Source organism: Candoia aspera, chromosome 6, assembly GCF_035149785.1.
Source record: "Candoia aspera isolate rCanAsp1 chromosome 6, rCanAsp1.hap2, whole genome shotgun sequence".
Classification (NCBI taxonomy): Eukaryota; Metazoa; Chordata; class Lepidosauria; order Squamata; family Boidae; genus Candoia; species Candoia aspera.
The window spans coordinates 81,500,399-81,522,895 of NC_086158.1; the positions used below are offsets into that span (position 1 = coordinate 81,500,399).

The 22,497-nt window shown below is 40.0% G+C and overlaps 1 protein-coding gene across 1 annotated transcript in view; it reads left to right on the top strand.

The window, feature by feature from the left end:
• UNC5B (unc-5 netrin receptor B) overlaps positions 1-18,646 on the top strand; it is a 155,602-nt gene extending 136,956 nt beyond the window's left edge. Inside the window, exons 9-18 of the mRNA XM_063307836.1 lie at positions 3,421-3,615; positions 4,620-5,009; positions 7,400-7,487; positions 7,795-7,963; positions 8,866-9,099; positions 13,398-13,547; positions 14,445-14,609; positions 15,135-15,137; positions 16,243-16,421; positions 18,438-18,646. Coding sequence (XP_063163906.1) covers positions 3,421-3,615; positions 4,620-5,009; positions 7,400-7,487; positions 7,795-7,963; positions 8,866-9,099; positions 13,398-13,547; positions 14,445-14,609; positions 15,135-15,137; positions 16,243-16,421; positions 18,438-18,603 — 1,739 coding nt within the window. The 3' untranslated portion in view covers positions 18,604-18,646. The remainder of the gene's footprint in view (positions 1-3,420; positions 3,616-4,619; positions 5,010-7,399; positions 7,488-7,794; positions 7,964-8,865; positions 9,100-13,397; positions 13,548-14,444; positions 14,610-15,134; positions 15,138-16,242; positions 16,422-18,437) is intronic.
• The last annotated feature ends 3,851 nt before the right edge of the window (positions 18,647-22,497 follow it).

Consider the following 22,497-nt stretch of genomic DNA (forward strand, 5'->3'; position numbering starts at 1 on the left):
ATAGGTTTGGAACTGTCTCCAAGAGCTTTTACACTGCTCTCACGTTCTGTCTTCAGCAACCCTTGCTGGTCTTCATTCCTGCCGCAAAATCCCTTATTCTTGTGAAGCTGGGGGGAAGGAGGCAGGGGGGCAATTCCTTAGCTTATGGACAGGGAAATTGTGGCCCCTGGATGCTGCTAAACTAGAACGCCCACTTCATTACTGGAACCAGTGCAAGTTGTAGTTCAGCAATGTCTGGACTTCACAATTTTGCCGCACCAATCGTCATCATGTTCATCATTCCATTCCCACTTTTTTTCTTTCCTTGATCAGACTTAGGATTGGCAACCCTTCTGGGGGAGTGTCTGTGTGTATGTGTCTGCGTGTGTGTGTCTGTGTGAACAATACTGTTGTTTTTGTTTATTCTATAAAGGGCCGTATATACTGATGCTATATTCATCTATAATTTAAAATAAAGTCTTCCTGATGTACCCAGGTAGCTTTAAACAACATTTCAGAAGAAGTTTCCCATTGCCATTTTCTGGGCTGCTTGGTCTGATTTATTTGCATTACTTCCCAGTCTGTCCTACAGCCAGAGGACTTCCTGCTAGACATCAATACAGACACAAAATGGGTTTGGCCCTGGTTAGCTTTGCAAAATCAGCCAAGGTTGACTACATGCTGCCATCTAGTTGGGCATATATATCATATTAACACCAGAGTAAATATTATATGGACATGCTGCAGGGAGAGGATCAGATTTCCTTACCTGCATCAGTCATAAATATATACTCCAGGCTACCTGATAGTTTTTCTTGTTCAGTATTTCACCTTGGAGTGAGACTGGTGGAGCGAGGAATTACTTTGGTAATAGCTAATGATGGAACCCAGACATGGGTGTTCCTCTGTATATCTTTGCAATCTTTATGAAATCCCTCTATAGAAAATGTATATTTTAAATTACCAGTTACTTCTCCTTCCCTTCCCTTCACTATTCTTGCGGTCCCTTGATGAAGAAGCTCCCAGAGGACCACACACCATGATAAATGCAGGCCAGTTATAATTGCAGCATAAAAGTCTCCTTAGTTCTGCTCCATATATTCTCCCTCACAGAGGAGACTCCAGGACACTTGTGGCGAAACAAATCTAGAAAAGCAAGGAAGAATGAAAAAGAAAGGGGAGAGGGGGAAAAGAAAATCAGGGTAGGTCATGTGAATGTTAGTCTGTTAGCCATGCCTGGAATAAATCAACTGGTAAATAATGGTGAGATAAGGCCTCTTTGTAACATTTTGAACATGACCAAAACTGGATCACAACTGGAAAAAAAAATGTATGTATACATGTAGATCCCACTGGCATTAAGTGCTGTACTTTTTTTCTGGTTCTGATTGGCAGGTTTATTCACAGGGATTGAATTTAAACCTAAAAGTTTTTGGCATAAATAAACTTTTGGGAGCAAGGAGGTTATAAAGGTGAAAGTCAGGAGTTATTAAAGGGGGAGAGAAAGAAACACATATGCAGGGAATATAATTGCCAGCTCAGCTACTCAGGACTAAAAGCTGCTTTCTTCTCTAACCAGAGCTATCAAGGAGAAACCTGCAGAAGCAATTGCTTTTAATTCTAATTAGAGCAATTGCTCTAATTCAGTGTTTTTGAAACTTGGCAACTTTAAGATGTATGGACTTCAACTCCCAGAATTCCCCAGCCAGTATGCTAGCTGGGGAATTCTGGGAGTTGAAGTCCACACATCTTAAAGTTGCCAAGTTTCAAAAACATGTCTCTAATTCATGCTTTGTGTTTTCTGTTTGTTTGGTATTGGTGGTTTGATTGTGCAGACCCAACTCTTGTGACTTGCAACCATGGTTGATGTCATACCACAACTAATAAGCCACATCCAAACAATGACTTAACATGATGTACAAAGCAGGCCATTGACTCTATTGAAAACTGTTATTTCTCTGGAGATGGTTTCATTTGGATTCTGGCACTGAGCAGATGGTTGCACTCAATGGCCCCTTCCAACTCAACAGTTCTATGATCACCCCTGTGTATTTGGTTCCTTAGATCTCTGGTGCTTTTTTCGTGCATGTATGACCTTTCTGAAGTTCAAGGCAGGATAATGCTTGCTGAGTGCTCTTGCTACCTTTATTTGCTTGTTTGCTTCCCCTTCCTGATGACTCTAGGTGGCTAATAGTATCAACATATAAAATAATGCCCTCCCATCCCGAATACATATAAAAAGAAAAAGATCAAGAAAGATTTTAAAAAGCCAAAAATGGAAATGTCATGCATCCCTAAACCCTACCTTGAATTAATAGAATATCTGTAGCTCAGGGTTGAACCATGGAGTCCTTGCTGCTCTCAGAGCTTGGTTGTTTGCTCGCAGACGTTTCGTTGCCTGACTAGGCAACATCTTCAGTGCTAGAAGGGAGTGCTAAAAGGGAGTAAACCCCATTCCCTTCTAGCACTGTAGATGTTGCCTAGTCAGGCAATGAAATGTCTGCGAGCAAACAACCAAGCTCAGAGAGCACCAAGATCTACCATCAATTACAAGAAAAGGGAGTTTCCTCATACAGGGCAGAACACATACAGTAGACCTTCACAAAGTCCAAGAGGGATGAAGCTGGCCAAATCTCTACCAGGAGGCAGTTTGGTGGCCCTCTCAATTGCACACCATCACCCTATATTCATCAATTCTTGTTTGAATAACAGACATTGCACCATGCTTTATTTTCCTGACTGTCTCTCTCTAATGTTTTCCTTCTTCCTAATGTTTCCAAACAAGATTGTCTTCTTGTTTTTGCCTGGTTTATTTCTTCTTCCAAGTCCAGGCCATTGGAAGCCGAACTATTTACTGTAGAATAGTACCACAACACATGCCCACAGAGCTATGAATTCTCTTTCCTTTCTTTTTGCCAACTAGATAATCAACCTAAATAGCTGGCTGGTGGAGAACCAAGTCCCGGTATCTTACTGTTCACAGAAGCAGAAAATCAAAGCTTGCTTCCTGCCATTCAGCTGATGAATGGAATCAGCTTGCCTACAGAAAGTGGGGCAGAATGGCAATAGGAAACACCCTACTTAGTGCTACAGTCCTGAATTGCAAGCCCATTGTCTTGGGAGAAGCTCCTCCTCCTCCTCTTCCATCAGGTTTGAGTGCCTCAAAGTAGAAAGCCCAACTGACAGAAGACCAGCAAGTCAAGTGATTAAGAAAGCCATAGGGCTCCCCCCTCTTTTGTTTAAGCATCTTTCCCATTATTTCCTTATTGCCCATCCCAAAATCCTGAGAGAAGTCAGAATGAACCAGGGAAATGCAATTGATTTTGATTTTTTTGTTTTCTGATTCATATGTTTGTATAGCCAGAGTTTAACTGAAGGTCTTTAAAATAGGTATTGAGCAAAGAGAAGGTCACAAACTCTGTCTAATCTCTCTCTCCCCAGTACTGGAAGCATCTGGTGATGTGGCTTTGTATGCTGGCATAGTGGTGGCCATCTTTGTCTTCATTGTTATCTTGATGGCTGTTGGGCTGGTTGTGTATAGGCGAAACTGCCGGGACTTCGACACTGACATAACCGACTCCTCTGCAGCACTGACAGGAGGCTTCCTCCCAGTTAATTCCAAAACTTCCAGACATGGTAAGATCCAGTTTGCTTGCCCGTGAAGTTTCCGTCAGGTGCTTTTGTACCTTCAGGGTATTTGTGAACCTTCTGAGACAGACAGACAGACTGACTGACTGACTGACTGAGAGGTCAAATCTGAGATTTGAAGTGATGGCTGCTGTTCTCCTGTTTCATGAAAAAAAAAAAAACTCATGGTACTGTAAATATGAAATAAAATAGTCCTTTTCAACCTGATATCCCAGATGTGTTGGACCGCCATAGCTAACATTATAATCGAAGATGTAACCTAATATATCCCAAAGGTACCAGATTAGAAAAGGGCCGGCATAAATATTTGCAGACCAGTTGATTTCATCAGACTGGCATTCAGTGCATCTGATGAAATGGAATCAAGCCCACAGAAATGTCTGCCATGTTAGCATGTAAAGATTCTACCAAATTCTGCCACATTTTCCATGTCTGAGATTTATTTATTTATTTATCTATCGAATTTATATGGCTGCCCATCTCACACAAGGTGACACTGGGGGGTGTACAATAAATCCAACAATTAAAACATATTATAAAACCATTTAGAGCACTTAACTAATGAAGCATAAATAAGAACAATACTGTCTGAACTAATAACATTTGCACACACATTATACGATATAAATGGGGTATTTTAATATTTTACCAAGCATATGCTTGAGTATGTTATTGGCATAAACTCTATGAAGTACATGAAGTTAATAGATATATGACTGAATATTTAGTAGCTTGTTTACCTGATCAGCACAATAACCACAGTTTAAAACCTCACCTTTCTGTTCATAGTAACAACTCTGCAGAAATTATTATTGTCCATAGCAATGGTAATCAAGGTTCAGTTTTGATTTACTATTCAGACAGGGTTTTTTTCAGCTTATTACAAGAAGAAAATAGTTGCAGATAATCTAATGTGCACTTTTCTTACGTTACATTTTCCTTTATTGGAAATGCTTACAGACTATTAAACATTTTTCTGCCTTCATTTGCAGATACCCCCCAGTTGCTCCACCCTTCAGTGCAGCCTGATCTAACTGCCAATGCAGGTGTATATCGTGGTCCGATGTATGCTTTGCAAGATTCCTCTGACAAGATCCCCATGACCAACTCGCCATTGCTTGACCCTCTCCCTAATCTCAAGATCAAAGTGTATAACTCCTCTACAGCATCCTCCTCTTCTGGGATGCATGAAGGGGCAGACTTGTTAGGAGCCATGCCCCCAGGCTCCTTCCAAGGAGACAGCCACAGGGATAACCATTTCATGAATCTAAGGAACAAGGGAATGGGCTCTCAGCAGCTTCTGACTCTGCCTCGAGATCCTGGGAATAGTGCCACAGGGACATTTGGCTGTCTGGGAGGAAGGCTCATCATCCCTGGCACAGGTATGCTTTTCTTCTGATTAAAATGACAACCCATGAGCCAAGAGGAAGATTCAGTACACTGATGAAGCCATAGTCCAAGAGAATAACAGAATAGGCTATTTCAGATCCATTGTTTGATTGATTATGTGCCGCTAAATCAGTGTCAACCCTTAGCAAGTCTTCCGAAGGTGTACCCATTGCCACTGTAGATGAGTCCAGCCACCTTGGTGCTGGTCACCCACTTCTCTTTCCTCCAACTTTCTCAGCATTAAAGCCTTTTCCAGAGAACTAGGTTTTTGTGTAACATGTCCAAAGTAGAATGATTTGAGCCTGGGCATTTGTGCATCGAATGAGAGCTCTGGTTTGATTTGATTTGTTTGATGATCCATTTGTTTTACTGGCTGTCCACAGTATTCTTAGGGGTCTTCTTCAACACCAGAGTTCAAAAGCATCATATTCTTCCTATCCTGCTTCTTCAGAGTCCAACTTTGGCTTCCATAGAGTGTCACAGGGAATACCATGGCTTGCATGATTCTGATCTTTGTAGGTACAGACACATCACGGCATCTGAATATCTTTCCAAGGCCTTCATGGCTGCTCTACCAACTGCTAGTCTGTGGCATATTTCTTGACTGCTTGTTCCTTTACTATTAATGGTTGATCCTAAAAGGCAGAAGCTATCCACCACTTTGATATCTTCATTGTCAATTCTAAGGCTGGTTGTTGTACTTCTTGTTGTTAGTTTGTTCTTCCTTATATTTAATTTTAGTACCATTTTTTCACTGTGTACCTCAACTTTTATTACTAAAGCCTACAGTTCCTTTGCATTTTCAGCTGTCAGGGTAGTATCATCAGCATAGTGCAGGTTATTGATGTTTCTTCCCTCAATATTAAAACGATGTTAATTTTCTTCCAATCCATATATATATATATATATATATATATATATATTCGTTCATTCATTCATTCATTCATTCATTCAGCATAATAAATAAGGGGAGAGTATACAGTCTTGTTGCACTCCTTTGCCAACCTGGAGCAGTGTGTTTCACCATATTCTGTTTGTACTGTGGCTTCTTGAGCTGTGTATAGGTTTCTCATGAAAACAGTTAGAAGTTCTGGGATTCCCATTTTCCTAGGCACATTCCACAACTTGACATGATTGACACAATCAAAGACCTTTCTATAATCAATGAAGCACATAGTGACTTCTTTTTAGTATTCTTTGACTTTCACAGTTATCCAGCATGCACAAGACTTTGGCTTCTCTTCTCTTTTTGGTAATTTCCACAGTTTATTCCGACATCTAGATTGACTTCTTCTGTTTCTTCATCTTTGGCAGTCTGTTTTCACATTCATCCTTAACAATTTGTTTAAGTTCATTCCACAGTTCCTCTAGTTCCCCATCAATGAGATTCAGGACTTCAAGGTGATTCCTGATGTTCTCCTTGAATTTCAGAACTATGGACAGCTCTAAACAGATAATACACTCCACTGAGGTCTCAGAGACCAATTGAATCTTTACTTTTGTACTAGTATTCTTACATTCTTACTTTAAATGACAGTTTACTTTCCTGGAGATCAGCATTTTATTACTACTCTGTTCTTGCTGAATGCAACTGACATATTAAATCAAAGAGGTGTACCTGCTGTTCCAGTGAAGCTGTATCAAGTGCAGCAACTACTTGGGAATCCAGAAATAGAACCTTTTTCCCTAAGTTGTAGATCCATATTCTTTTAGGGGATGTATGGTTCAAACCAGCCCATTATTGACCTCAGACATTGAGAATGCAGTTGTTGAGATATTTTCAGTTATTATAAGAACTTCAGGAAAAGATCTCTGACTGCCAGACTTTAAATCTAGCTTTCTCCATGCCATGGACTTTCTTTCAAATAGACTGGAAAAATAAATGACCATGTACACTGTTGAAATGGGTTTATCTCTAATGCTATAAAAACAATACTGATAGCAGAGGCATGATTCTTATGCATAATTGGGACAGTGCTTACTGTATAGTCACCATCAAAGATGTAGTTACTAAAACAATGTTAAGCCATATTCGCTTCTTTGGAATAATTAGACAGTTTCCTACATAAATGTAATGGCTAAAAAGCCAAGTTATGAGCTTGCTTGGAGGCTTACTGGGGACAGCAGTGATTGTAGGGTGAGTCAGTTGCAATTTATCCTGGACTCTTTCCTACTCTAGCCCAGTTCAGGAAGGCAAACACAGTCATCGAGTATTAATAATGAGGAAAGAGAAGATTGGAGAGGTTGTATAAAGTATTCTGTGGAGTTAAGAATTGCGCCATATAGATGTAGACAGATAGATGGAAATGAAGATGGAGATAGATGGATGCCCTAGGAAATGTTCTTGATTATTTCATCTATTCCCCATTTTTTTCTTTCTCAGGTGTGAGTCTGTTGGTGCCACATGGAGCAATTCCTCAGGGAAAGTTCTATGAAATGTATCTGATGATCAACAAGGCAGAAAATACTCTGTAAGTAGGACAGATAATGTATCTTGTCTTGTTTTTTACTCTGACCTGCCTAAGCCTAAAAGTGATATGGACCATATCCAGTTAAGGTTTCTTTCTATTATTACGTTATTTTAGAACAGCCTTCCCTACCCCCACACATGCCTTTACATGTTCAAATATTAGCCCACCAGGTAGATCCAAGGGGATTTTCTTGTACGTAGGTCCCAATGTGCAAAATTATCTTGCCAGTTCTAAGCTTTCTTCAGGCTGATTACTCTGCAACAGTTCCACAGAGCCAACAAAAGTATCATGCGTTTGTCCTCTCTAGCTTACCCTCTGAAGGCACGCAGACAGTGCTGAGTCCCAGAGTGACCTGTGGTCCTACAGGACTGCTCTTATGCTGCCCAGTCATCTTGACTGTTCCACATAGTGCAGATGTCACTTCCCCAGACTGGATGTTGCAGTTGAAAACCCAGTCCCACCAAGGACACTGGGAGGTAAGTTGAATTACCAGAGAAGTAAATGATGATGATGATTATGACATTGGAGTGAAATCTTACAGAAAAAAAGTTGTAGTTCCAGTTGTGGAAATTCAGTGTATGTTGCTTATCCATCTGTGGAGCAATTCAGTTATTTGATACTGAAGATTTATTTTTACATTGCAAAGCGTTATAAATGGTTATTTTTCAGTATTATTTATCGAATCATAATTAGACATAAATGATCTTCTCTCAATAGTTAATGTTGTTAAACCCAGTTGTTCAGAATTAGGAACTGCTGCTTCACATTTCTATTTTTAATCATCTTTACTTTAAAAAACCTGCCTCCTTAGTATTTAGCAGCCTTTCCCAATTCTAGATCACCTGTAGTTACAGGGGAAACAGTTTTCTACTGCCTCAGCCAGCCTGGCCAATATTCAGGGATGAACATGATTGTAGTCCAATCACATCTGGGGAAGCAAAGTCAGAAAAGACTAACATTTCCATTCTACTCAGAAGTACTCAGTGCAGCCAGAAAGTATGTGCAATCTATTTATATAATCTATTTAATAATATTAAGACTTCCTGGCAAGGGGCATAGCAGGGCCAAATTTATGCAAGAACAATGGGAACTCCTACATATCCCTTCAAAGATTACAGACCACATTTTGCATAGTAAATTTAAGCAACTGCAGCCTTCAAAATAAAGGAAATGCCAACAAAGTTTCTGAACTCCAAAATTAAATGTTTCAACTTAGCTTTTCTTATCACAGACATTCAGTTCATTTCTATTTTAAAGGACACAATATGTACAGCCCTCATAGTTGGGGAGGCAAACTTTTAAGTCTGTGGCTTGGAACCAGACACCCAGGTAGAACATACTATGTTTTTGCTCTCCTCACCCACTTTTCCTCCTCCAGGAAGTTGTGACACTGGATGAAGAGACTTTGAACACACCCTGTTACTGCCAGTTGGAACCCAAGTGCTGCCATATCCTGCTAGACCAGCTTGGAACATACGTCCTTGTGGGAGAATCCTATTCTAGGTCGGCCATCAAGAGATTGCAGCTTGCCATCTTTGCTCCCACCCTCTGTACCTCATTGGAATACAATCTCAAAGTATATTGCCTGGAGGACACACCTGATGCTCTAAAGGTAATGCATAGCTGAGGTTTTCGTTTCCTCTGTCCCCTTCCCTGTCCTCTGTCCTATCCATAAATAGTTCACAGACAATTAATACTTTTCCCATCCAACCTCTCTCTCCCCAGTTATTTAGGGGGTAATTTAGAATTCAGCATGGCCTCCTCCATCTAGATATTCTCCAAATGTATTCCAATCTTCTTAGTCCATTGGCTAAGCTGGCTGGGTGTGACTTGAATTGTATTACAACTCACCTAGAGGACAACGAGTTGTGGAAAGCTGTTGCAGAACATATTTCTGATCCTGATAGGAAAATCCTCAGACCATAGAGGGCATTTTTCCTTCATGACACTGAATGATGAGTTGCTTATCTTAAACTGTGCAGAAAACTGATTTTTGCTCCACACAGCTTTAACTGAGACTTGACATATGTGTAATTAAAAGGGGGGGGGAGTGCATCTCATATTGCTTTCCTGCAAGGTTACTGTGGGTCATACCAGCAGTGGTGTGATTGGAATTGTGCTTTAGTAATCTTTGCCTTGGCTTCTCATGTACTATTCAGCTCACCAGCAGCCAGGCAATCATGTTGCAGAAGTTGAAATGTAGAAGCCTACAAGATCAACACAAAAGTTTTGTCAAGTAACCTGTATATCTAAGTTTGTCCTTCAGTGAGAGAAATAGAGGTGGATATCTGTCCACAGGTTATCATAATTAGGGCTTTCATACCAATTCAGACCCAGAAGTTTTCAGTACAGGAAATTCAGTTATTAGACCAGCTTCCCCAATCTGTTGCCTTTCTATGTATCACTGGACTAGGTTATACATCTGTAATAGTGGAGGTGGACAGCATTAGGTCTGGGAAATTTTGCATAAGAATTCTTTTGAATTCTATCCAATTATGTAGATTTATGTCTGAACTACCCTTATCTCCTGAAATTCCCAAGAATCTAAAATCCTAACAAATGTTCTATTTTTTTTTAATTAGGACTGGAGGAGGGGGCAATGTGTTCCATAAACTAAAGATTAGTTCACCATGCTTATAAGTGGTTGGATTTCTTTACAGTTGATTACTATATACTTGGTGACTCATGTATTCCATAGAAAAGCATTGTGTTTGCATAATGTTCCATATGCAGGCAATTGACATGGTTGTCATCAAAATATGACCCATTTTTGAATCCTCGTCTTTAAATATCCAAGAACACCTTGAAGAAATGCTTGTATCTCTGTTTCCTACTCTAGACTTATACCATTAGATTTCCCATATTTCAGAAAAGGCTATAACACCTTATTCAAGAAAATTGGTTTCTCACTACTTCTTGTCCAACTGCCTCATTTGCTCTTAGTTTGGACTTCCCTGCCCCAAAGAGGGCTTGCTGGTAATCCAAGCATGCAATGGGACTTAGAAACGTGTTACTCAGGGGAGCCAAACAGCCTGATGCAATGAGCTGAAAAGTGACCCAGAGTTTGATTTCAATAATAAGTTCCTTTAACCCATTCCTTAGGGAGCAGCCCTAACATTTTCCATGAGGCTCCCAGGAGGAAAAAGAAAGTATCGTAAGGACTATTTTGTGTCCTATTTTGAAGATATAATACAAACTCTTTTTTTTTCATAGTTTTTGCCATGGCAAATACATTTTTCCTAGATAAATGATAAAGTGTAGACTTCTAATCCTGATACACATATTAACAATTCATATTAAGATGAAAGAAAGGAAAATAACAGCATCCCAACATAGATTGCATGATGCTCTAGTTGTATGTTGCGACTCCTTAAACTGAACATGAATGTCTTGGAATATTGTTTTGTCAAACAGCTGACAGCCTAAGGGAGATGGGGAAAAGGCTGCAGGAAGGAAGAATTAGTTCTACTTTGCTCTTTCATTGCTGGAGCCATAGGCACTATAATTTTCCTTGACCACTTAGCCCAGTTGCCCATAACACCAGCCTATATATACTAGCAGGATCACCATGTACAAATTATAATTTGTATCCAAGTTCCCTGGACAACCTAGAAGATTCACCTGTAGCTTTAGCTTAGGCTTACCCCTAAAGGTTCTGCTCAGGACTCTTCAGCAAAGGTAAGTATAAGTCTAGGACTTTTCCACCTTTGGTCATTAGCCTCTTCAACCAAAGAAAATCTGAGAAAGGGGATGAGTTTTCCAGTTTGATATACTTCTTAAGTTATAAAAGTCATAGAAGAGAGCTGAAAATCACATTATTCCACTGCCTTTGTTTTAAGACAAGAACCTATAATAATCTATATTGCATATACCCTCTTCTATCATGCAGTTGAACAATGTTATCATGTTATCTAACTGAAGCAGACAAGATAATGATTAATCAATTTAAAATGTATATTAACTGGGACTATACAAATGATTAACCAGACTTTTTACATTTAACAAGTCCTTCTTTCTCAGCCCCAGTGCTTCCAGTTGTGTTGGGTCATGATTCCCAGAATTCCAAGCCATCATGACCAAATGCTGTAATGGATGGCAATTCTGGATGCTGTAAACAGCGTATCTGGAGGGTACCTGTTCAGGAAGGCTGCATTAGCTACTCACTGTGATATTTCAGGTGCACTTTAATGCAGTGCTTTTTGGGGTTTAAGAGAGGTACAAAAATTGATCCATAATTCCTGTGTAAATTGGTAGATAGCAGTTGAATGGTGTGTTGAGCACATTCTTGGTCTGCAGAAGATTTCACATCAGTCTTTGGATAAAAGTTCTCAAATTGTAAGACTGGAAATAAGCCAGTAGTCTGACCTGTTTGAGGGTAACTGCCAGTCTGTCTTGATTTGGTCTGGTCTGGTCTAAATAGGAGAGTCCTCTCCATAAGGTCTTCATCTAATTAATGTAATGGCATCATTTATCATTTCAACATTCTCTTCCAGCTTCCAGTTCCAATAACTGATCTGGAGATTATGGAATCATGGAACACATACTCTGATTTGCATTTGTATATGACCCAGTCTGCCCATGATAGCAGGTCACAAGTTAAGCAGGTCTAGAATAGGCTTTCCTATGGTTTTTCATAGCCAAAATTCCTTTGTAATCAAAGTTTAAAGGCCAGTTACGAAGAAACCACAAGAAACTGCCTAGCTGTTCCTCTGAAAATACCTATTGTCAAATTGTTTCCAAAGCCTATCAATAACATTAACATCACTTTGCATGCCTAATGAAAGTGACCCATCATTCTTAATGAAGTATAAATCTCCATCTGCCTTTTTACCAACCAGAGTGATTAGTTCCAGCAATCAACACCAAGCTGGTATTTCAGTCCTTGTTGTGTTGTGCATTTTAACCTTGATGTCACAACTGGCATCCAACCTTCCCACTCCCACTCCCACCCTACCCCACCAGTTAAAATAGCTTTAAAAAGAACTTTGGAAATTAACTTTTTCCATCTGTATAAAGGATATGACTCAAGAAGTAGCATGTAAAACACTTAGCATTGCAAGGTTGTAATGGTATATGTAAGGAATGGAGGAGAATGCCTTCAGACAGTGAACTCTACCTGATCGCTCTTCAAATAAAGCTTTCATCAATGCAACATTGCAAGAATAACATGGGTGTTTTCATTATTGTTATATTCATTATTATTCAAATGCTGCAATTCTAAAGGAGGGGTAAGGGAGAAACCTGCATTATGAAGAAGACTATATAAATCAGTTGAAATAAATAAAACCCAATGAGATTATTGATGTTTCCTGCGGTTTGAATTATGGCATGTTAGAACATAGTGTACTAGTATAGCTGGATGGGATTAAATTAAGTTTAGCATGTGGACTACTGACAGGCTTTAGAGCATTAGAGAAGGTTGCAGAGTATGAGGTGCTACCTGGTGTCCAATAGTGCCAAAGGCAAGTACTCTTAGAGAGAGACTTTGCTATTAACTCGCTCACAAATTTATTTACTTATTCAAAGAGATACTAGGATGCAGTTCATAGACTGCGGGAAATTAATGTATATCAGATAATCCAAGGGCATGAAAACTCCAACTGGAACCTAGTCATACAGATAGTCACCTAGGTCTGCCCTCTTCCACCTGGCATCATCTTTGTGGGGCTGGGGCTGGAAACTTTCAAGGTTGGATTGGCCTTTGGCCCTATTGGCCAGAAGTCCTGGGAACTGCAGTCCCAGCACATCTGGAAGATGCTGCTTTGAGGCAGGCTGTTGTAGGGCATACTGATACACCAAGGTGTCATGAACTACAAGTCATTTCATTTTCCTTCTCTGTATCACCTTCCCAACTGAATTGCTTTCTTTTTACTTATTGGTGCTCTTGCTTTTGTTTTGCTTGTCCCATAGGACGTGCTTGAATTAGAAAGGACTCTTGGTGGCTATCTGTTAGAAGAACCTAAGCCTCTACTATTTAAGGACAGTTATCACAACTTGCGCCTCTCAGTTCACGACATCCCTCATTCACTTTGGAGGAGCAAACTCCTGGCCAAATATCAGGTGAGTGGTTTAGCTATCAGTTGATCAACAGATTAGGAGTGGCCCCAGAGGGCCGACTTCTCCACTGTAATACACATGGGAACATCTTGGTTTTAAATGGGAAATAGTTCTGTTGGTGGGATTCTTGTAACCTCATCCCATTCATAAATTTTGTAAAGAAAATTCTGTGAGAATCATGCTTGGAAGAGAATCACTTTCAGTTTTAGGCACTGCCAAAGATCCTGACAAGTTTTTTTTACCTTGGACAATGGGTAAGATCAGAAATGTATGTTACTGACTCTCCTGGAAGACTTCAACTAACATGCCGGCCATGTCCTCCCCCTCATCCATGTTTCATGTTTTCATCTGTTCCTTTGCTTCTCCATTTTCCCATAGAACTAAAACTCATGCTTTGTATTTACCTGGAAGGAAGACAAGGATGAATCTAAGCTCCCACCGCACCCCAGTGCCATATACGTGCACTAAAAGATGTGCCATGCCCAGCTTCTCCATGTTGTAAGCCTGGGTTGTGAAGTCCAGCTGAAATTTCCCCTCCTCTATAGCCCAGAACAGCTCAGTAGAGTTATACCAATAACAAACCTAATTCAACACAGTGTTTTCCACCATGACCAGTCAGTTATCACTGGGGAGCCCACAAGTAAGATATGGGAGTAATTATTTAGGATCTAGTAAGCAAGGTATAGCCCACCAATCAAACTACAGTATAAGGAGCCCAAACCTTGCACTTTTTTCTGCTTGCCTGGTATTTGACCTGAAGGAAGAGAAAGTACACAAGATTGTTTATTCATTTGTTTGTGTGTTTGTTTATTAAAAATGAGCCATTTGTAAATTTCTAGTGTGGTGACATCTGCCGTGCACATTTGTTCATCTTTTCTGTTACTTTCCTGTTTCCTTCAGGAAATCCCATTCTATCACATCTGGAGTGGTAGTCAACGGGCACTACACTGCACCTTCAGTCTTGAGAGATACAGCCCAGCTTCTACAGAACTTACCTGCAAAATCTGTGTTCGGCAAGTTGAAGGAGAAGGGCAGATATTTCAGTTACACATTACACTTGGAGAGGTAAGCAAGGGGGACTCAGATAAGAGAAGAAATCAAGCTGTGTTTGGCTAATGAATGAATGTGTAGAACAACAGGAACAGGATATTTAACAGTGATCCTAATAACTTCTCTGAACTATTATATTGGCCAGATACAGTTGGTAAAACTTGCACTAATGTTTATGTTCATTTCCTCTAATGCAGTGTTTCTCAACCTTAACAACTTTAAGATGAGTAAACTTCAATTCCCAGAATTCCTTAGCCAGCCTGCTGGTTGGGGAATTCTGGGAATTGAAGTTCACACCTCTTAAAGTTGCCAAGATTGAGGAACACTGCTCTGATGTTTAATTTCAGCCATGACTCACTTCCACTTCCACCCCTCCAAATTTCACTACTATTATACAATCAGTTAAAGAAGATCATCCTGTATTTCTTGTTGTCTGCTAGCCTCTCTTTCGATACATCCATCCCTATGCTATGTAGGATATCTACAATGCAACCTGTTATATCATGCAACTCTTTCTACTTGGGTATCTGGCTCACACAGGCTGTTGGAAATCTTAAGCATCTGGCTCATTGTTCCTATTTTAATTCTGGAAAAATTATTATTGCTGAAACTGTTCCTGAAAACTCAAGGACTAGGAAGAGGGGGATAATTATTTAAATCTCAGTCCCCGAGGACTGCCCATTTTTCTGAGATCATGGGTGTTTGTTTGGTCAGTCACATGCAGATTTGTGTTTCCCACTACGGTTGCTTCTGTCAGGAGTAATAATGTTCATAGGGGAATAGTAGTAGTAATAGCAGCAGCAGTAATAACAATAGTATTTATTCTTAAGACCTGATACCCTTCACATTCCTATTGTTTGGTTTTTAACATCCATGTTAGAGGTTTCTCAAGTGCGTTTTACTGACTGCTTTTTCCTCAAATGCCTCTGACTCCTTTTGCCCAGTACAAGCCCCCCACCAAAAAAATCAAAATTTTATTCTGTAGCAGAAGGAAAACCCCAGCCAGTGTAGTAAGGGAAGTGTTGTGTTGGTAAATGTTTAACAACTGGCTCTGCTGTCTCCATTGTTGCTAGCCACCAAACAGCTGATCAACACGCTAGGCACTGTGGCTCAGTTCTGCTCTCAACCAGCTTGCAAAATTCCAGAAACTTTAGTCAGCTCTCACAAGCCAGTATAAGCCGGCTTCAGCACACTACTGTGTAAAGGCCATAACAAAACTAGAAAGAAGGAACTAAGGCCATTTTTACATGTGAAGCTGACACAGGCCTTTAAACTTTTCTTGTGCTACTTCTCCAGAAGTTTGTCAATTGTTCCAGGTGAGTAAAAACCAAAACACAAGTATTTGTTGTATGTATGGACCTTCCAGCTAATGTGAGGTTTCTGTTTATATTTCACACAGTGGTGAATCTTTCAACATCCATCTGTAGAATTGCCTAAAAGCGGACCCAGACCAATTGTGGCTAGAGAATATTGTTTGTTTTTTCTATCACATGTTATAAACCATAGTTGTCAGTGATAGTCGTAATGGTTATGAGATAGCTCGGGATCCATAAATAATAAGATGGAGCTTATCGTGTACAAAAAATGGCCATCTTCATCCAATTAGGTCACTGAGCCTGCATCCCCTTCTGTTTTGTGCTGTTTTTAGAACTCCAGCCCCTTTGATGCCTTGCGCGCCTACCTTGGCAGTGCCCTGACAACCCAGCTGGGACCACATGCCTTCAAGATTCCTCTGTCCATACGGCAGAAAATCTGCAACAGTCTCGATGCTCCCAATTCCAGAGGGAATGATTGGCGGCTCCTGGCTCAAAAGCTTTCCGTGGATCGGTGAGTTTTATTTCAGTGCTTTGATAGTCCCACAAGAATTAAACCAGCCGAGGAAGTTGATAACTTGTGTGTAAGTATCCATGGAAAGTGTTCACTCATTTGAGCCCCTGACCTTCATGGGCACTGTTCAGACACAGTTCACTTGAATGGCAAAATTTGGTTTAATTATACGATGTGATGAATGGCTTATGGTGCCACCTAAATTGCTTTTACCCATTTTGCCAACATCAGAATTCCTGCCTACAGGACTGAAGAGGTGTGTGAAGCTGCTAGTGAAGTTTTACTGGTAGAGCCAGTTCTTTCTGTGTTAAACTGGAAGAGCTGTCCAAGAGGTGAGAGCGAACAAAACCACTTTGATCAGAACCAGTGATACAAATAGATCCAACTCTGATGATGTTCTGAAGGCTTATTCAAACACCTTGAGAACATCGTCAGAACTGGATCCATCTGGAGGGCCTGGAGTAGCTATGAGCACCTGTAGGCTTCTTTTTCCCTTGATATATTTCTCCTGACGTACATGTTCTCTTCTTCTATTTTATTTTTCCCTCCTTTTTTAAAGTGTAAGGTGCCCAGAGGCATCTGGGGTCAGGCAGCCTCTAAATCATAAATAGAACTAGTACAAAGACAGGAAAAGTAGATTAAGTTCAGTAGTCCTGCTTGAGCAAAATTAACGATCTGTGTATAATCTTCAAAGGCTAGTCTTGAGCTATAAGGTTCTAAACAGTTCAGGTCCAGACTATCTGTGATAGTATCTCTTTCAATACTTATCAATCTGGACCCCAACAACATCAATAAAGGGTCTCTCAAGTGTGATTCAGCAGATGGCTGCCCAGCTGAGTAATAACTTTCTCACCGTCCCAAAGAATTCACCTGCAGCCTACGTTGTAGTCATTTTAGCCTCAAGTAAAGATTTTTTTTATTCTTCCAGGTGTTTCAAGAACATTTTAAGATCAATTTGGAGACCATCAGGGCTTTGTTTATGCCCTTTTAAAAAATTGTTGGTTGAATTTTATTCAGTTCTACTATAGTTGTACAGCTGTACTGGAAGTTTTAATGTCATTGACATTTATGGATTTCACGTTTTAAGCTTTACAAACCAGCAACAAAACCCTATTGGATATACAGAATGGAAACCCTGAAAATAAACACATACATAATAAAATCTGTTCTCAGAGAACCTAAGAGTGGTAAAATTGGACAGAAACACTATAGACCATTCTTCCCCCATTTTGCATTCTCAGTTTAAATTATTAACATTTTATCAGTTTACTTAATAATAAAAGGAATAAATAGGAAATTAGACATAGAAACTAGTTGATAAACTAGTTGAGTGCATGAGATTTGTTCATACATTTACCCTTGGTTGCCATTCTTTGCTTTTCTGTTGTTTTTTTTATGTGCTGTTATTATTTTTGCTATTTTATTTTTATTATATTGATGTTTTTGCTGTATTAGCCACCAGAGCTGCTTTGCAAGATGGCTGGCTGAATAAATCCAAATCACCATCATCATCAGCCCAAAATTACAATTACTTGGGAGTAATTCCTATTGAATTGAAAGGGGTTTATTTGAGCTGCACATCAGCACTGCCAGTTGAACAACATGTACCTGGAGTCCTGGATGTATACCAAGAATTATTTCATATGTTCCTTGAAATAATGTTTATAAATCTTAAAGTCAGTGTGATTTGGTTGTTACGTTTTAGACTAGGAAGCTGATTTATTGAAAAATGGAACTTAAATAAAACATTTCACCCCATGGTTTCCTCAGTCCTTAATATTTTCATTTTATAGTCTCATATTTTTCTCTACTGACCTTCTTACAAAAACCACTATAGTCCTGAAAACATTCTGATTTCAGTGTTCTGATTTCATAGGGATATGGATTTGATTAGGATACTATTCCAACTATGTGAACACTGGCATCAGAACAGGATGTTTCAGGGACATGCTGAAGATCAAAGGTGATCCTTAGTAAGCTCTCCTACTCTCTGACTTATTTTTATTTCCTGACCAGGTACCTAAATTTCTTTGCCACCAAAGCCAGCCCAACAGGGGTGATCTTGGACTTATGGGAAGCTCAACACCAAGACGATGGGGATCTTAACACTCTGGCCAGTGCCTTGGAAGAGATGGGCAAGAGTGAGATGCTGGTTGTCATGGCAACAGATGGGGAGTGCTGATGCAGCTGTTGAAGACTTCCAGCCACGTGGAGGATAGAGTAAGAGAGGGACAGGGGAAAAAAAACTTAAGAAGGAAAAAGCTCTTTTGAACCAATGGGAAAAAGTTGCAAAGAAGGAGCAGAGCCACAGCGCTGAAGGAGTCAACTCAGGTTTCTTCTCCTGCTCATACGCCTTCCTCCTGAAATCACAATCAGCCTTAGAAATATCCACATTGCGGAGTTTACAAGCAATCCAAGTGTTACAGACTCCTTCCTCCTCTCCTCACAGCCTTTGGGTTGCAGCTGGGAAGCAATGCATCATTGCTGAGGGTGACCACAGCCCCAGGCAGCAGCAACTTCTCCAAGTCCCCGTTGTCTCCATGTGGCTAATTATGAGGGCTGCTGGGCTGTTTTTGGTTTGGTTGTTTGGTTGTTTATTTCTTCTTGGCCTTCTCTTTTCCCACTCCTTACTTTGTTCTTATTTCTTCTTTTCCGGCATTTATGCTTTGAAGAGTGGAGTACAATTTAGTAAAGACAACTCCTGTCAGAAGCTTCAGACAGCTAAAAATACACACACATACAAGGGAAAAAATGGAAATCCGTTTCTTAGGAAACACAAGTAAATGTATTATCCAGATCTTTGGATGCATCCTTTTTTAAAATACATATATAAATATATATTAAGAATCTTTCATGTATATGAGAGCAAGAATATCTTGGCATTCAGAGGGGGAGAGAGATTGAGAGAGAGAGAGACTTCTAGCAGTAAATTTTTTAAAACGGTCAATATATGTGATCATCTCTGAAGCTTGGTGAGGTAGGATTGCTGATAGGACTAGAGAAAAAAATGAGGGTCTGAGGACAAATTATGTCCTTTTTCACATGGTGTTTGAATTTTTTAAATTGTAGTTTACCATAGCAACAAGATTGCCAGAGTGTGGGAGCAGGGCTAATAATCCATTAACAAACTGACTTCTGAAAATGTAGCCGCAATTTGGGGCCAGGCCTGTAATAATTGGACTTTTTGGAGTAGACAGATTTGGAAGATTTTTTGGAGTTTTCTGAAAAGACCAACACATTTTGTAGTCTTCTCAGCCCTTGAAACAAGTGCAGTCTTATTTCAGCTATGTCTCAAATGCCTGCTTTGTAGCATTTTTTCCCCTCTAAATTCAGTTCATTTGTGATCCTAATAACACTCTGGCTAGTATCAAAATAGATCCATTAAATTTGTCTTTAAAAGTTTGACATTTTATGGGCTTACAGCATCCATTCCATATGGGGAGGTAGAATTCAATTGTCCCTGATACACAGGTACAGCCTACAAATATGGCTCTCTAGGTTGTGTTCTGAAGCTCCTTTTAACTATAGCTATGTCAGAATAGAAGTGTAGAAGCCTTAAAGCAGAAGGTATTTCTGCAATCTTGTGTCTGAATCATTTGGGGCAAGCTGAGCTGTTTAAAGAGGACTTTCCTAAAACATTCCATAGTGTAACCCAATGTCTGTCTGAGAATATGCTCCCATAGAAATCTGATGCAACTGGAATGGTCAAGTACAAACCAGCTAACTTGGATAGAATGTGTGCAAAAGGGGCAGAAGATAAAGTTAGCCATTGACATGAAAGCTCTTTGGAATCCATATTAATATGGCTAATGTATTTTGGATATTTGAGACAAATTGTAGAACTCAGTTAATTTGAACTTTTAGGCAGAATACACTAACATTAGTGTATTCTGCCTAAAATTACATTATCACAGACATGCATTTTCTCTTCTGTTGTTAACAATGTTTGCTGACTGAAGGGATTTCAAATACTCCAAATAACCTTCCTTTGTATTATGTGAAGCTGATGCTTTTAGGAATATTTTTATGTGACTGTACCCTGTATTGAGATATGCTGAGGTACGAAGGAATGATGTTAGTGTATTTTAGTTGCTGAGGCAAATGTGTGTGGAATTCATTCCCAATAGCTCAGGTTAACCATGATACTCCTTTAGGAGGGTGTTAAGTTTTAGCCACTGAAGTAAACAATGAGAGCACTGAGGAATCAAAGAAAAAGTGTCCCTTGTTCTGCTTTTTATAAGGGTCAATCATCTCTCTCTGAAAAGGTCATCAGTAGGATGCAAGTAAAACAGGCCCTCTATTGCCTTTACTCCCAGTCATTGTTACCGAGAGATGATCCTCTGACCCAGAACACAGTATGTGGGAAACATGACTACTAGTCCCTGCTGTCCACTGAGTCTGGCCATTTCCCCACTAGTGATTTAAAGTGTCTTCACAGCATTACCCAGCCATAACTGAAATGACAGAAAGCCTGTCTTCATGACTGTTATTTTGGCACAACAGTGGTTGGATGATTCTAGAAAATGCTATAAGATTGTCATGGGGAAATGACTTCTATCTACGCGCAAGAGTGTGTCCTTGATGTTGGTTCCACAATCTCTCATATTTAGAAGTATTGATTATTGAACTACACATACGGATATGCAGTAGTGGCATTGGATAAATAAGAGAGTCGTGCATGTCAAGCCCCTTAATGGAAGAGCATCATCAAGGAAGCAAGAATCACAAACTTCCTTTAATTGAGTTTTCATGCCGAGGGGCGACCGTTCAGAATCTTGAGAACTGAGATACAAGCCATCCAGTCCTCCCTTATTAATAAGTTCATTAAGAAGGGAAGGGGAAGGATATTTTATGGAGCTTTTGGATTTCTTTATCCCAGGCCATCTGCATGACAGGCTAAGGATACATTTCTTTGATAAGCCCATACAGATAGTCCTTAACAACCATTTGTGTGACAGTTCAGACTTACGACGGTGCTGTAAAAACGACTTACGACTGGTCCTCACACTTACAACCATCACAGCATCCCCATGGTCACGTGATCACGATTTGGGCATTTGGCAACCAGTTCACATTTATGACTGTCGCAGCATCCTGTGGTCACGTGATCACCATTTTCGACCTTCCTCAGCCAGCTTCTGGCAAGCAAAATCAATGGGGAACCACATGATTCACTTAACGACCACATGGTTTGCTTAACACCTGCAGTGATGCACTTAATAACCACCACAAAAAATGTCATAAAATCAGGTCAGATTCACTTAATGACCGCTTCACTTAGCAACCAAAATTCTGGTCCCAATTGTGGTTGTTAAAAGAGGACTACCTGTAATAGTCTCTCCCATTGCTGATTGTTTGTGCCTAGAGATACTTCTTCTCTCTCAGCCTCAGTATAGTCTCTCACAGGAACCTTTCCATTTTGTATGTGTACTTTCTTGAGCCAGCTTCTTTCTGTCTCTCCCTCTCCCTCTCCCTCTCCCTCATATAATGGATTCCAGCATGTGCTGTAAACAGCTGCTTATGTCTTTCCTCCTTCCTAAGATCTATCCCAGAAGCGCACTTTATTTCTAGCTTGCTTTGCAGAAAAGTTAGTATCCACTATATAAAAGACGCCACACCTCCTGAGAATTCAGTTTTCTCACAGTAGAGGTTCTTGGGATTTTAGCATTTTCATGTACGATCTCACGAGATCTTGAGGTGAGATTGCTGAAATCTCATAAGATTTTGGCCATCTTCAGAATTTATATTGGGACGGTGCCAGGAGCTCTGAAAAGGTAGCTAAACCCTAGAGGAGAGATCGCAAGTGATGTTCTTGACCTTTTCTTAAGTAGCATTTGTATCATGAGTAGGCATGTTATTTTAAGTGGGACACTTCTGCTTTTCCTCATGGGTAGATTTGCTAACCAGAAGCTCTACCTCCTCATATAAATAAATTTGCAAAGCAAAGATAGCAGCAGGCTGCTGGAAATACAGTGCTTTAAACCTGCTTAGAGCCTGAATGTGTACATGAAACATGCAGAGAGATGCTCCCAAGTAAATTAGAGACACCCCCCCAAAGAAACACAATGTATTAAGG